This window comes from Vicia villosa, linkage group LG1, assembly GCF_029867415.1.
Source record: "Vicia villosa cultivar HV-30 ecotype Madison, WI linkage group LG1, Vvil1.0, whole genome shotgun sequence".
NCBI lineage: Eukaryota > Viridiplantae > Streptophyta > Magnoliopsida > Fabales > Fabaceae > Vicia > Vicia villosa.
The window spans coordinates 17805611-17820750 of NC_081180.1; the positions used below are offsets into that span (position 1 = coordinate 17805611).

Below are 15140 nucleotides of genomic sequence, written 5' to 3' on the forward strand. Positions count from 1 at the left end.
GAGAGAGAGAGAGAGAGAGAGAGAGAGAGAGAGAGCACACCAAATATAATGGTTCAACATTATGTCCTCGTTTGTGGCTATTTCACTCTCCAATGTTTGTCTATTGAAAATTTGTTGTTCTTCCACTATGAGTTTGACAATATTACACAAAGTCTTTTAATACAATCAAGATTCAAGATAAAGCTAAAAACAAACGGTCTTCAATTTGAATCTTTTTTTTACTTTATACAATGTCTGACACTGGCTTTTGCAAAATCTACACTCAATCCCGACTTCTATCTTCCATCTTAAAAAATTCTACTCCAAGCGTATGTTTCAAAGAAAACTTTACTTAGTCTTACTGATTCCTTGAATTGTTTGAAGATGAGAAAAAAATCTAGCTTTGATTGTAGCAACTTTCACACAGCTCTACTGAAGCAACTTTTGAGAGAAGAACCTTCTTCTTTTTCGCAGTTGGATTGTCAATCCCGACCACAACCTCACAAAGATTCTAACCTGAAATATTTAAAAATCATCACAAAATATTAATTACAAAATAAACCTCCTCACACAGTTCTCAATCTAGGTTGAGAAGCTAACCCAAACAACAATGGAAGAGTCTAGATATTGAAGATGAAGAGAGATTTCAGTTGCAAACTCACAAAAATGTCAAAATGCTTTTAAAAGTTTGAGACAAAAGTGTGTTGTGAGAGGAAAGTTATGAGAGAGCTTTGGAAAAATGAATTATATATTGGCTGGAGATAACCCACAAAAATGAGATAAAATACCTATTTGATGTGAATAAAGAGTAAATGGTACAAGTTGAGTCAAGAGAGTGAATGATTTTAATCAAGAATCAAGAACCAACAAAAGTTCCTCTTATTCAATGCTGAAATAAACAAAGAAAGAAAGTCAAGCTGAAGTTCAAAATGAAGAAACTTCTGAAAGCACCAAACGTTGAAGCATAATTCTGATAGAAGTTATCTCTACAAAGTCAGAAAGAAGTTTTCTTGAAGAAATACAAGATAAAATATTCTGACAGAAGAAAGATTACCGTTAGAGACATAATGATTATAAACGGCTAAAAGCAGATTAAGGAACAAGTCTCAAGAAGCGTGGAAAGCAAGTTTATCTAAGATAACGCGCAAACATTAAATGCAAATCTAGCCTATTATCCAACATTGGACGAAATCTTCTAAAATCTATAGATAGAAGATCATTTGAAAAAGAAGAACAACACACACAATATACATGCATGCACGATCAAAGAAATCATTCATGCGTGAACATTCATACTGAAAGTAAATATTTTTGTTCATAGTATCAAATTAAGTTCATTTTCATTCTACTAAACTTAGTGAAAAATCACAGTTGTGATACAACTTAGATTAAGAAGTATTAAGATCACATGTTAGAAGTTCTGGTTGTAATTGTTTCTTGAGTAACCAAGTTGTGGTTAAGATTCTCAAGAAGTTGAAGTATGTGTTTCTTGAGTAACCAAGTTGTGGTTAAGATTCTCAAGAAGTTGAAGTATGTGTTTCTTGAGTAACCAAGTTGTGGTTAAGATTCTCAAGAAGTTGAAATTTGTGTTCCTTGAGTAACCAAGTAGTGGTTAAGATTCTCAAGAAGACGTTGGTTGTTGCCTTCGTGAATTGTTTGTAATCAGTTTTAATTAGTGGATTAAGTCCTCGACTGAGAGAGGCGAAATCACCTTGACGGGTGGATTGGAGTAGTTGAGTCATAACAAACCAGGATAAAAATATCATGTCATTTTTATTTTGCAAAAAGAAACCACTTATTCAACCCCCTTTCTAAGTGTTTTCATACCTTTCATTTGTATCGAAAATAAGATAAAGGACCAAACTGTTACAATTAAATAACTTAAAGGACTTAAAACATTAACCTTCATATTCATATTGATTCGATATTGATTCAATGACTGAAATATGTACAGTAGAAAATACGTAAAAGAGAGCCTTGCAGTGGAGAATCCAGATCCATAATACTGACCCATCATACAAACCCGTTTCAAACCCAACCCGTTCTCTCCCAAACTTTTGCTCTCACAAACCAAACTCAATCGCTCTTTCCTTCTCAACGCTCTCGATCCTGCAAATTCGTACTGTTCTCATAACTCCAAAGCTCTTGCTCTGAAGGCGAACAAGGAAGCTTCATAACTTTGTCATAACCTACACAAAGCGCTGGAATTTCTCCTCTCCGGCCATGGCCATGGCTATGCAAAGTGGAATCGGGATCTCCAAGATCCTATTTATCGCTAGAGCTGGTACTTCTTTCTCTCTCTATCTCTTTCTCTCTACACTCACAACCGCACATCTATTATGGCATGCTTTCTCTTATTTCACTTTGCTCCTTTCAAAAAATAGTATTTTGTTTCAAAAGTATATCTCAATATATCTCAAAAACCCTAAACATTAATCAAAATAACAAAATCAATTAATTTAATTTACACAAATTTGACAAAACCACTAACTACATGATAAAGAACGGTAAAAATACGAATCTTCAAATTTTTCATAGAAAACCAAAAGGATTTAAGAAAAATTTGGTGGCAGAATTAAAATAACATATACGAATAAGAAGAAGCTGAAATATTAAACCTAGTTTAGGGTTTAGGAAGAAGCTAGAATTTTTTAATGTGAAATGTAATTGATACACAAGTAATTATTAGGTTGGATATGAGAAAGGTCTGTGCATATTCCAATGTTGTTTCCACTTATGCATTTGGAATAAGTTTTTTGAAAAAATTTAATGTGAAATTTAATTAATAGGTTAGTAATGATTAAGATTATGAAAGTACATTTAGGATAGGGGTATAAAATATGGCTCTTAAAAACAAGTTTAATTAGGATAAGTAAGTACTTTTGGTACTAAATTACTTTATTATATTAAAATAATTAACTAGGAATAAGAAAATAAAAGCTGCAGGGGGTGTCAAGATCTGGACTAGTGTGCTGCAAAGCAATGATATCAAAGCCCAATTAATAAGAATCCAGGAAGGATTTTTGTTTGCAGCATATGTCACGCACCGTAACTTTATCCTCACATGTTCGGAAACTTGAAACGTATTGGTTATCGCCCAATAGTTTCAAAAGTTGTTGCATTTTCGACCTCGGACCCATCTTCAAGACTTTAAGATTGTGTCGTTCATTGTATACTTGCTTGATATTTGAAACACTATCCGGTGTTTTTCGCTTCAAATCGACAAGTATGTTTCTCGGCGCCACTTTGACTATCGATAAGTCCGAAATAACATTCTTCTCTTCGCGGGATAACCGACACGCCATTGGATGCCCGTGTAGTTTGGTTTCCAAGGCATGATTATGAACTCCACAAATGACGCTAAAACGCCACAAATCATCAATCCTCCGAGTAATGCGCAACCTAAACGGACACCCACATTTTCTCGATCCCGTGTCTTCGTGTTTTAACACCCGATTTGTTGGTACATACCTCCCACCCCTCTTGCTATTCAACACGACAAAAACTTTCCGTCTACTATTTCCATTGTCGGACCTTAATATGACAATGCCAAATCCAAGTCTTCTAGCTTCACTTCGAACCCAATCAAACAATTGTTCATGACAAGCGAAGCTCATATCATTTGTAAATTGTTATCGAACATCCACTGCATCGATCATGGCTTTAACATCATTAACCAGCTCTTTATTAACGTTAACATCTTCCGAAACTACTAAGTCATCGGTGACAATGTTGTCCGGATGCACCATACCTAACATATTCCAAAAAATACTAAAACTGTTAAAACTGTTTTTTTTTTAAATTCTGCCAGACCTTATTTCAAAAGTACATTTCCGAAAATTGTTAGGTGATTTTTTCCGGAAATGCACTTCCGAACTGACGCAGTTTTCAGTCTCTTAAATCAACAACAATGTAGTGGAATAGAAGATAAAATGAATGATGTTTATCTCAAATTGTAGCTTTCTATGCTCCTTTTTGTATGATCAACCGTTTGAAACTTGATTTTGAGACGAAAAATTGATTGAGAATAATGGAGGTTTTGGAGAGGGTTTGTGTTAGGTTTTGATGAAAATGATGAAATAGTGAAGGAGAGAAAATTGTATATGAACAGATTTTTTCGGAGATGCATCTCCGAAAAAATACTTGACAGTTAAAATCCAACGTTTATTTTGAATTTTCAAGGATTTCTGAGATGCATCTCCGAAAACACCAAAAAAGAGGTGTTTTTGGAGATGCATCTCCAAAGTCTGAGAAAATCTAGAAAAAAAATACTTCGGAGATCCGAAGCAGGGTAATTTTAGATTTTCGCTGGAAATCCTCCTCATAGGAGTCAATCAAAAAATTCTCAAAAACTTATTAGACCAAAGCAAAGGATATCATTCGGTCCACCACACAAGTCATCATAGCCCAATCCAGATTTATTTATAGCATTTATCTCCTTTGACATATCATTATCTATTATTTAAACAAAAGTAAATTATGTTATATCAAGAAAAAGAAACATAATTAAAAAAAAGAGGCTAAATTACAGTTTTGGTCCCCTTATTTTTGTGTTTTCACGATTTTAGTCTCCCTGTTTTGTTTTTAAACACTTTTGGTCCCTCATCCCCACTTTAGCTACCAAAAACGCCTAGGTGGCACTTTTTAAATTACGTGGCATTATTAAAAAAAATAATTAAAAAAAAGAAACATAATTAAAAGTATCAAAACAATTGAAAAAAAAGGAATCGTGAAATCAGGGTTGAAAAGAATGGTTATTAGACTTCTTGTGATCAGAGTTCCCTTTCTCCTCTGTCGAGCTTCGACATAGTCTTCTTCCGCGAATTCTCTTTCGCCTTCACTCCGTCGAGCTTCGATCCTGCTTCAACACCGCCGTCGCCACTCCGTCACTTTTCCTCTATTCATCTCTCAGATTTTTCTAGGGTTCTCCCAATTCCTCAATCATCACCATATCTCGATTATCATCAATTACATTCAGATTCGCTTCGATTTTTCCTCCTTCAACAAATCTCTCAGCTATGAAAATGGATTTAATGTCTGGTTACAAGGTAACAATCCCATCCTTACCACTCTCTTCAAATTAATTTCCTAAATTTGTCTCAGTGCATTGTATTCATTTCAGTGATCACAACTAGATTAGGGTAATTATTAATTAATCACCGTTTAGAAATTAATTAGTTAATCTATTAACTTTTTCCCAGGGTGTTGTTGGACTTGTTTTTGGTAACGAGAATTCTTCAAATGAAGATAGGTAAGTTTGATTTTTTGATCCTTTTGAGAAGCTTTACTCTTAGTGCTATTAATCTATTAATCTTTTCAATGTTATGTATGATGTATCAATAGGTATGTTGAGCGTTTGCTTGATCGAATAAGCAACGGGAAACTACCCGATGATAGGAGAAATGCTATTACGGAGCTTCAGGCTGTTGTCTCAGAAAATAAAGCTTTCCAGTTAGCATTTGGGGCAATGGGTATGTGTATCCTTTTTCTCGCGAACAAGTTGTTTGAGTTTTGTTTCACTCGGCTTATGGAATGTGTTTCGTGCACCTTTTTCAGGTCTTCCTATAATGTTAGGTGTCTTAAAAGAAGAACGTCATGATGTTGAAATGGTGATAAAACATTCTTCCCCATTATATTTACTGTCTATTTTTTCTTTTTGTTTTTTCATGTTTCTTTTTGTCCTTAAGGATCCACATCGTTATTTTAGTTGTTATTAGGATGATAAGTGAAAAGAGGAAAAAAACTGAGGTTAAGTATGTGACATTGTTTTCAACAGGTTGATTATTAGATTCATAAAGTAGTCCACCTTGCTTAATCTAGATTTGTATACGGTCCTTAATTTATATCTATCATGATTTATGAGTAAATAACAATCTGGGTTCTTGAAAATTACAAAGCATTCCCAAATATGTCTTTCCTTTGTCAGTTTGATTTTCAAATGTGTATTTTGTTAGTAAGTTTAGTCCTTGAATATACCGTCTGTTAATTAGTTTGGTCCATGAAATTACTAACAAAAGATACACTGAGATATACTTTTGTAATTTCAATGCATTCAGGGACTCTAGTGACGCTGCATCACATATTTAATAAACAAAATGACTGATTACTCGTATGTAAAGGAATTTCAACTTTCAGTATTTGGGTTGAGGTTCTTCAGTTAACTTAATTGCCGACCTTCTTTGTTCTAAAATTTGTTTGTAAACCATGCATGAGCTCTGTAATAACCAAGAGCCTTTATTTATGTTAGGTAGCATTTTTTTAAAGAGATTTTAGATCACCAGCAGTGCTCTTAAAGAAACTGGATGAGAAATAGGCAAAGAAATAAAATTTATTGATTGAATCCCTAGATTCCAAATCCTGTAACCAACAAGATAAAATAATAGGATTAGGGCTGAGATATTACATTCTTTCACTCAGCCACCTTCTTCCTTCACCTAATCCTATGTATTCGACTTCATACTGACCGTATGCTTGATTATAGTTAGTTATTTTTCTGTTTAGAAGAATGAGTTCAGATCCTTCTTAATCAGTGGTCTCCTATCTCACTCCAACCATCAACCCAGTGTGTTGGGGTTTTATGTTTGGTGTTGCTAGTCTCCTTTATTGGTGGACATTGGATCAGTTAGACTGTGATGGTTTTTTGTTTGCAGTTATTGAATTAAAACAATTCGTTATTAAAATCTTGCTCTAGTTCCTTGTTCTCCAGTCTCCATCAATTGTCCTCTCCCTAAACGTGTACTATTTTCTTTACTTTAACAAATTTCAGTGGCAAGTTAATTAAAAATTACATCCATGCAGGTTCGCGGTGCCTTGGAAACTCTTGTGAGTGCATTGACTCCTATTAACCATGCAAAAGGATCCAGTAATGAAGTTCAGCCAGATTTGATGAATACTGATTTACTTTCCAGAGAAGAAGAAAGTATCCCTCTTCTTCTAAGTTTGTTGGTAAGAATTTCTTTACCAAAATCATGGGATTTAATCTCAATTATATCATTAAAAGTTTCCTTGACTTTTAAGGTTATGCATATAAATCATGAAGTTTCTTAGTCATCTTTTCCTTCGGAATACTTTGACAGGAAGAGGATGATTTTTATGTACGATATTATACTCTGCAAATATTGACCGCCCTTCTCACTAATTCTCGACTGAGGTATTTGTTTAATAGCTTCCATGGTAGTTTGACTCATGAAATTGTTAAATCATATTTCTTGAAAAGCACCCTATCTGACTACTTCTTTAGATTACAGGAAACTATATTGACTATACCCCGTGGCATAACTCGGCTAATGGACATGCTTATGGATCGCGAGGTTCAAGATTTGAAAACTTTCTAATAATCTCAAAAAAAATTTCTAACTTAATAATTGATATCCGTCATCATGTCTACTATAAAAAATATAGCTTTTTAAACCTTTCCAATCATAATTACTTGTTGGTTGTTGGCTGTTGGCTGTTGGCTGTAGTTGATAATATAAAAATGATCACGGTTTACTTTTCAGGTTATAAGGAATGAGGCATTATTGCTTCTTACTCACCTGACTCGTGAAGCTGAGGTAACCTTTTGCTCTAACAGAAATGTTGTCCCCCACTTCACATTTTTTTAAAACTTTTTTCTTTCATACTACGGTGGAATTATGTCATCTAAATACATTAACGGTTACAGGAGATCCAAAAGATTATTGTCTTTGAAGGTGCTTATGATAAGATATTCAGTATCATAAAGGAGGAGGGAAATTCAGATGGTGGTGTAGTCGTGCAGGTGAGGCATGGTACTCTATTACAGTGTTTATCCAATTTGCTTTATATATCTTTTGGTCTAAATAATTCTTTGGTAACGTTTCAGGACTGCCTTGAATTGTTAAACAATTTGATTCGTAGCAATGCATCCAATCAGGTTCGTTGACTCTGTCGTGTTTATTAAGTTTATTCCTGATTGATACTGATTTCAACTATGCATGGTTCAGGTACTACTCAGAGAGACTATAGGACTTGATCCATTGATATTGATTTTCAAGCTGAGGGGAAGTTCTTACTCTTTTACTCAACAAAAGGTTGGATTCTTTCAATTTTGTTTACTTTAACTTTATGCTGTTAGTTAATCTTTATAGCTGACTCTTGTTTAAACACCATGCCAGTAGACAATCAATCTACTCAGTGCATTAGAAACCATAAAATTGTTACTAAAAGGAGGTTCTGATGCCGATCCCGGGAAAGATGCTAATAAACAGAAAAATAAGACAGCTCTGGTTCAGGTTTGTGAAAATCTCAGTCTTATTATGATGATTGCTCAAATAGCAATCTGGTTACATTACAGTCATCTAATACTGATGTTTTGTTGAATCGGGTGTAGAAAAAAGTACTGGACAATTTGTTGATATTAGGTGTTGAAAGCCAATGGGTACCTGTTGCAGTTCGCTGTGCGGTAAGATAACTCTCCTCTCACAATGTATAGATACATCAGCTCTAAATATAAATATTGTTTAATTAATTATTCGATCTTATATGTTCATTATAGATTTAGTTTAAGACTGTCTTTGTGCTTTTGAATGTAAAGTCCTAGTAATAATTTTCATTATAAAATACTTTATACAATATCGTGTTTTTAAACAATAATAAAATTTTATTTCTTAACATTCATTTACATATAAGATAATCTTCACATTTTTCTAAAACCTAATCTTATAAGTTACTATATATTATTATAAATATTATATATAGACAAGTCTGTGCAACAAACATGTTTTATTACTTATTACAATGTGTGTGGAAAGAAATAACCTTTCCTTTCTTGATTCCATTGCTATCATAAATATTTCATTCCTTACATTACAAATGACATCTAGACATGGTTGTATATTGCTGTTCTGTTTGATGTTTTAGCCTTTTAGCTAATGACAGAGCGATGTCCATGCATCTGAGTGATAGTATCTGTTGTTCTAAACACTTGTATGAAAGTTTGTCAATAATAAGTCGTCTTGTTGATTAATCGGTTGAACTTGGAGTTTGCTTGGGTTATACAATAGTCGATGCCCCCAATTTACCTTGACTTTATTTCCATTTCAAAAGAGCATTTTTACTTTTTGGTTATAGTAGTATGCCTTTCCCAGTTTCTATTCTACACTATCAACAACAAAAATCAAGCCTTATCCCACTAAGTGGGGTAGGCTACATGGATCAAATTACGCCATAATGTTATATCCAAGACCATGTTTTTATCCAATTTGTTAATCTCGAGATCTTTCTTAAAAGTTTCTCTTATAGTTTTTCCAAGTCTTCCTCTACCTCTAGCTTACAACGGAATCTTTAGGTCTTCTTTCTACATGCTTAAACCACCTAAGCCTATTTTCCACCATCTCTCTAATAATGTCATTTCTAATCTTATCCCGTCTAGTTTTACTTACCATACATCCAACGCAACATCCTCATTTTTGTTCTACGCCATCGCCGTCGATCTAAATTTTTGGTTGTTCTGAAGTGTCTAGTTTGTATGAAATTTTTCTATTACTATATGAAGTATGGAGCGGTTTTCAATTTGATGCTGTTAAATTCTATCTTATTAGGCATTGAAATGTATTGGGGACTTGATTGTTGGAGATTCGAAGAATCTCGATCTTCTTGCTAGCAAAGTTCTTGGGGAGGAGCCACAAGTCGAACCTGCTCTGAATTCTATACTTCGAATAATTTTGAGGTCTTCTAGCATGCAAGAGTTCGTTGCAGCTGATTATGTTTTCAAAAACTTTTGTGAGGTTGGTTATGCTTACTTCTTTATCTTGAGTTGTTTTTAAAAGTATCATCATACATATTACATAATTGAAGAGCTAATAAACTTGATTATTGTTGCATATTAATGCTTTTGACTACATTTTTCATTTCTGCTTTTTTTTAATGGATTAATTCCTTTTTTGATTAACCTTGTCTAAATCAGAAAAATGCTGATGGCCAAGCAATGCTAGCGTCTACTCTAATTCCACAACCATATTCCGTGAATCATTCATTCCATGAGGAGGATGTTAATATGTCTTTTGGAAGGTTTGTTCTGTTTGTGGTGCTTTAATGTTGCACTTATTGATATTTTGCGATTAAATTTTTTAATACTGCGTTTGTGTCTGTTTCCTAAATTTTAACATTTGGGTTAATATGCTATCTTCAATCACTTTTAATTTTATCATTTGTTTCTCTTTCAGCATGCTATTACACGGTCTTACTTTGGGTGAAAATGATGGTGATCTTGAGGTATGTGATACTTCTTTATATATATTTCAGATTTATATGGCAAGCTAATCCCAGCGAAACTATTGGGCGTAAAATTCAAATGAACACTTTTTATTTATTTATTTCTATTTTACCTGTACAATGGAAGCCACTGTTACTAGTATGAATTATCTGACTAATGTTATTTTAAATATGTAGACTTGTAGTAGAGCTGCTAGTGTTCTATCACATATATTGAAGGACAATCTCCCATGCAAGGAAAGGGTATACAAATAATTCCCTGCTTCAATGTATTTTTTAGCTTTATTTTACAACCAGTTTTAGTAGATATAGGGACTACATAATACATTCTGATTAATTTGTTTTATGACTAAAATTTTTATCATATAAAAATCAATGAATTCATCTTAAAATATAGATTTCTTCTATAGAAAGGAATTCTACGATATGGGTATTTTATATCCAATTTAAACTTTTTACTCCAATTGAAAAGAAAAAGAAAATTGTCTCCATTCCCTTATTTTGAGGAATTTGTTTCTAAGCTTATGTCTCTCGCATGCAATAGCTTATTCTAATTGATAAATTACTTCGTTTTCTTTTTTTTCTTTTTTTGCTAAAAGAGTTAATAGGTGTATTGCTTGCATGGTCTGTTTGATCTATGTAACATATTTATTTTTCTCTCTGTTCCCATTTGTTAGTAGTTGAATGGAAATTGTGACACTATTGGGTAAATTTTAACAAGTTTAACCTTTTAGCATTGATAAATACTCTCACTAGAGATCTAGTCCCACCTTTGGGTAATTCAAGTTTTACTTGATGGCCGCATATCTGATTTGCTTCTTATATATGAATAATGTTCTTGTGCATTTACTTCAAGGATAACCAAATGTTATTTTTGCTATTTTTTATTGCTTCAATGTTGACTTGTTTTGGCTTCTTTTCACTAGATTTTTTTTTCTTCACAAATTTATACTTAATGATAGTATGAATCGTAAGATTTAGAAAACGAAAAACAGAAATTTAGGTGCTCAGAAATCTTACGAGAGATGTTTCAGGTTTTGCGAATTGAAATTGAGGCACCCATGCAATCTCTAGGAGCTCCCGAACCACTAATGCATCGAATGGTAAAATATTTGGCCCTTGCTTCTTCAATGAAATCCAAAGATGGAAAGTCTAATAATACATCAGGAAATTCATATGTTCAAGCTGTTATCTTGAAATTACTGGTCACCTGGCTAGCAGATTGTCACAATGCAGTGCACTGCTTCCTAGATGCCCGGCCCCACCTTACCTATCTTCTTGAGCTAGTATCAAATTTGTCAGAAACAGTATGTATAAAGGGATTTGCAGCAGTTGTGTTGGGTGAATGTGTGATCTATAACAAATCTACTGATAGCGGAAAAGATGCATTTGCCATTGTTGATTTGATAAGTCAGAAAATTGGGCTTAGTTCGTACTTCTTGAAATTTGAGGAGATGCATAAGAGTTTTGTTTTCGCTAACGCGGAGTCATCACTCACACATAGATCATTCTCTAGATCTTCAGCAGCTAGTATGGCAGATATTCAAGATGTAGATGAGAATGATTTGTCAGAAAGGAAAAATACGGATCATCCGATTCTTGCTTCAATCTTGGACTCTTACTTTGTGAATTTTGTCAAAAGGCTGGAGGCAAATATCAGAGAACAGATTGTGGAGGTTTATAGTCGTCCAAAAACTAAGGTAGCAGTTGTGCCATCAGAAATAGAGCAGAAGAGTGGTGAAAGTGATGGTGAATATATAAAGCGGCTGAAAGCTTTTGTTGAGAATCAGCACTCTGAGATACAGGTATTATTTGTATTTGTGAATGCTTCTTAAAATGTATACCAGGATAAGTCATGAATCTGTTCCTTCCAGGTAGTCTACCTTTTTGTATACTCTCTCTATTCCTTTTTGGCCGTCTCTTTTTGTAGAAAATTGTTGGTCCTATTTACACGTCGTTTGAAAGTTCAATGCAACATTAACTATTGTTTTGTCAATAATACCCTTAACTATTTACAGTAGGAAGAGAAACAGGTAGAGTGAGATAGTAAATGGTTAAGGGTATTATAGGAAAGAGACAGACAGTTCTATCAATAGTAACAAAATTTAATATTTTGGTATATGTAAATAATCTTAAAATCACAACTAAAAAGGAACATAGGGAGCAATATAGATTTTCTGAGCATTTAGTTGTGTGGCTTTTGATTTGCAGTCATTTGCTTAATGTGTGATTCTGGAGTTGGTTTTAAATGGTATAATAATAAATAAGATTGCAAAGAGCATTCTTGTGAAGTGTTTTTACTATGATGTACTGCCATAGCCTTGTTTGATTTGTTCAGCAAGTTTGGTTTGTTTTGATGATACCTTAGTAGATCTATAATTATTTCTTAGGTTCGTCCCATGAGTGTGGTGCATAGAGTCCATTAGAAGAATAAGAAGCGTGTAGGATCCTGTGCTCTTCAACAAATGTAACATGGTTTGACTATTCTTGATATGTGTGTTATTTAGTGATTTTTTTAATTGTCTCAGGATCTTGTTCTTCGAAATGGTACATTGGCCGAGGACCTGGCTAAAACCGGCAGTAGTTTCCAGTCTGAGCAAAGAGTGAGTGGAGGCGCCGAAAGAGTCCAAACAGAGACACTCCGTAGAGATTTCCAAGAAGCATCTAAAAGGTTGGAGACACTTAAGGCAGAAAAAGCAAAAATCGAATCAGAGGCAAATTTGTATAAGAATTTAGCCGGAAAGGTGGAAGCTGATCTAATGAGTCTATCCGATGCATACAATAGCCTTGAGCAATCTAACCTTCTACTGGAAAATGAGGTGAAAGCACTTAGGGGTGGAGGGCCGTCAACACTTCCAGATGTAGAGGCAATAAAAGCTGAAGCAAGGGAAGAAGCTCTGAAGGAGAGTGAGGGTGAACTGAATGATCTGCTCGTATGCCTAGGGCAAGAACAAAGCAAGGTGGATAAACTTAGTGCTAGGTTGCTGGAGTTGGGAGAGGATGTTGACCAACTACTTGAAGGCATTGGAGATGATGCCGGGGCTGCTGAAGGTTTCGAAGATGAAGACGACGACGAGTGATATATTTTTATTTGTCTCCTCCACTTGATACATTTCATGTTAAATTGTACAGCTAGCACAATCTATGGAGAATGTATACATTCCATGTTGGATTTTAAATTATGATTTCTTTAGGACCTGTTTCTTGCTGGTTATATTTCACAATATTCTGGCGTGATTAAATTGTTTCTTTTCTTATCTTTCTCCTTTATCATGTTAACCAGTCAAATTTGCGAGGAAACCCTGTTTTGGGCAAGCATTTGTATTCTGTTTAATCTTTTTAGATGAGGATTATGTTTTTAGTGTGTATTAATTATCCTGCAATAAAAGAAGGTAGAAGTATGGATAGAAACATGATCGATCATAGGGCCAAATTTTTTGCAGGTTCTCCAAACAAAAAGTGTTTACAGAAAGAAAGAAAAAAATTCATGTTTTTTTTCCTCCTAATTTACAAATAGTAAGTATGTATGCACAGCATCACCAGTTTCCATACTCTGAAAAATTCCATTGGAACTTAACAAATACACAAAAAATTGCTTAGCAATTGTCATGGCATCATGCCATCAAGCTAAGCTTCTCTCATATTATTGTAAGGTGGAAAAGGGCTTTATGTTATATGGTATATATCTATCAGCATGACATTCATGCACACCTTTTTTCTGTCTGAAAGCCAATGTAATGTATACGACAAATACAAATCTTGATTGATTTGACTGCATCAACGAAAGCCATAAAGAACTCTACGAGGATCCAATTGTCCACTGCAATAGCTTGATGAAACAGTAGAGAGTTCTTGATATCCCTTCCACTCTTCACATGGCTTCAACTGGAATTGCGTTCTTCTGGAGAACAAATGTTCTTTTCTTCTCATGATCTATTATGGCGATTTTATTAGGGCTGCTCAAGTATACCCTGTCCGTCTACAAAGGAACCAAAACAAAGAAACTGTCGTAAAGGAAAGGCGGAGTGTAGTCGAAACTGTCTGATGATCTATTATGATGTGCTGAATATTTTTTGATTTTCAAAGAAAAGTTATGTTTTACGATTCCTACCTCCCCATCAAATGTAATTGCATCAGCTTGTTCTGTGAACTTTGATCTGTTCACCAGATTATCAAAATAATCAAGTGTCTCCAATCCCTCAATCCGAACTTCACTGCAGAATTTTTTCATCTTCATTAACTTTTTTTATTTTATTTTGGTGTTTCAGTTCACTTTCTTATAGTGAAAATGCAAAAGAAAATGGTTTGTTATCAGTGTTTCTGACTCTAGGAATCAGAATGAGCTTGTCAGCACTTAGAGATATGCGAAGCCTCAACTCAAAACTGCACAATACAGACACGACATTAACACACAAACAAACACTCACATTGACATTAGTCGGAATGTTGGTTCTACATATGATCATAAATACTTATGCGGTTTCTTTAAGTCAACTCCCGTTGACTTTAATATCAAATCCACAGATGAATGATTGTCTATTAGAGGTAGTGGTGAAGGATCTCTATCCAATGACCATATTCTGGTTATTGTCATTCCATGTTGCTCAAGTGAACCAACATCACCAAACTGCAACACCAAATTGTACATAAATATATACCAAGGTTAGTAAGAATGTGGATTGTTAGAGTATATAAAAGTGGATATTTTGTGTAAGAGTAAGGGTGATAGGGAATAGAAAATGGTTAGTATGTGAAAAAAAATTTGAGAGAGTCAATGCAAATTAGGACTGGTGAAATTTTGTACGTGAGTGTGGAGTGGTTCCTGTAAGGGTTGGAGAAAATAGTGTCAGTTTATATCCCCCGAGACTAAGGGAATCTACTATCTAGCTATTATTAGAAGATATCACCACTCTACCAAAAATGTCTTT

General features: G+C 34.2%; 1 protein-coding gene and 1 pseudogene across 1 annotated transcript; one reads left to right on the forward strand and one right to left on the reverse strand.

Moving 5' to 3' along the window:
- Window positions 1–4694: 4694 nt before the first annotated feature.
- On the forward strand, window positions 4695–13469 carry LOC131629960 (golgin candidate 6-like). The gene is made up of 19 exons (XM_058900765.1): window positions 4695–5027; window positions 5181–5230; window positions 5323–5450; window positions 5536–5588; window positions 6778–6924; window positions 7056–7129; window positions 7220–7289; window positions 7479–7532; window positions 7643–7738; window positions 7823–7873; window positions 7944–8030; window positions 8118–8231; window positions 8330–8401; window positions 9540–9725; window positions 9905–10008; window positions 10164–10212; window positions 10390–10455; window positions 11247–12017; window positions 12741–13469. Exons 1-19 carry the CDS (start codon window positions 4998–5000, stop codon window positions 13290–13292), a joined length of 2754 nt encoding a protein of 917 aa, XP_058756748.1. The 5' UTR covers window positions 4695–4997; the 3' UTR covers window positions 13293–13469.
- Window positions 13470–13674: 205 nt separating this feature from the next.
- Window positions 13675–14860, reverse strand: LOC131629966 (putative glucose-6-phosphate 1-epimerase; annotated as a pseudogene).
- Window positions 14861–15140: the final 280 nt, after the last annotated feature.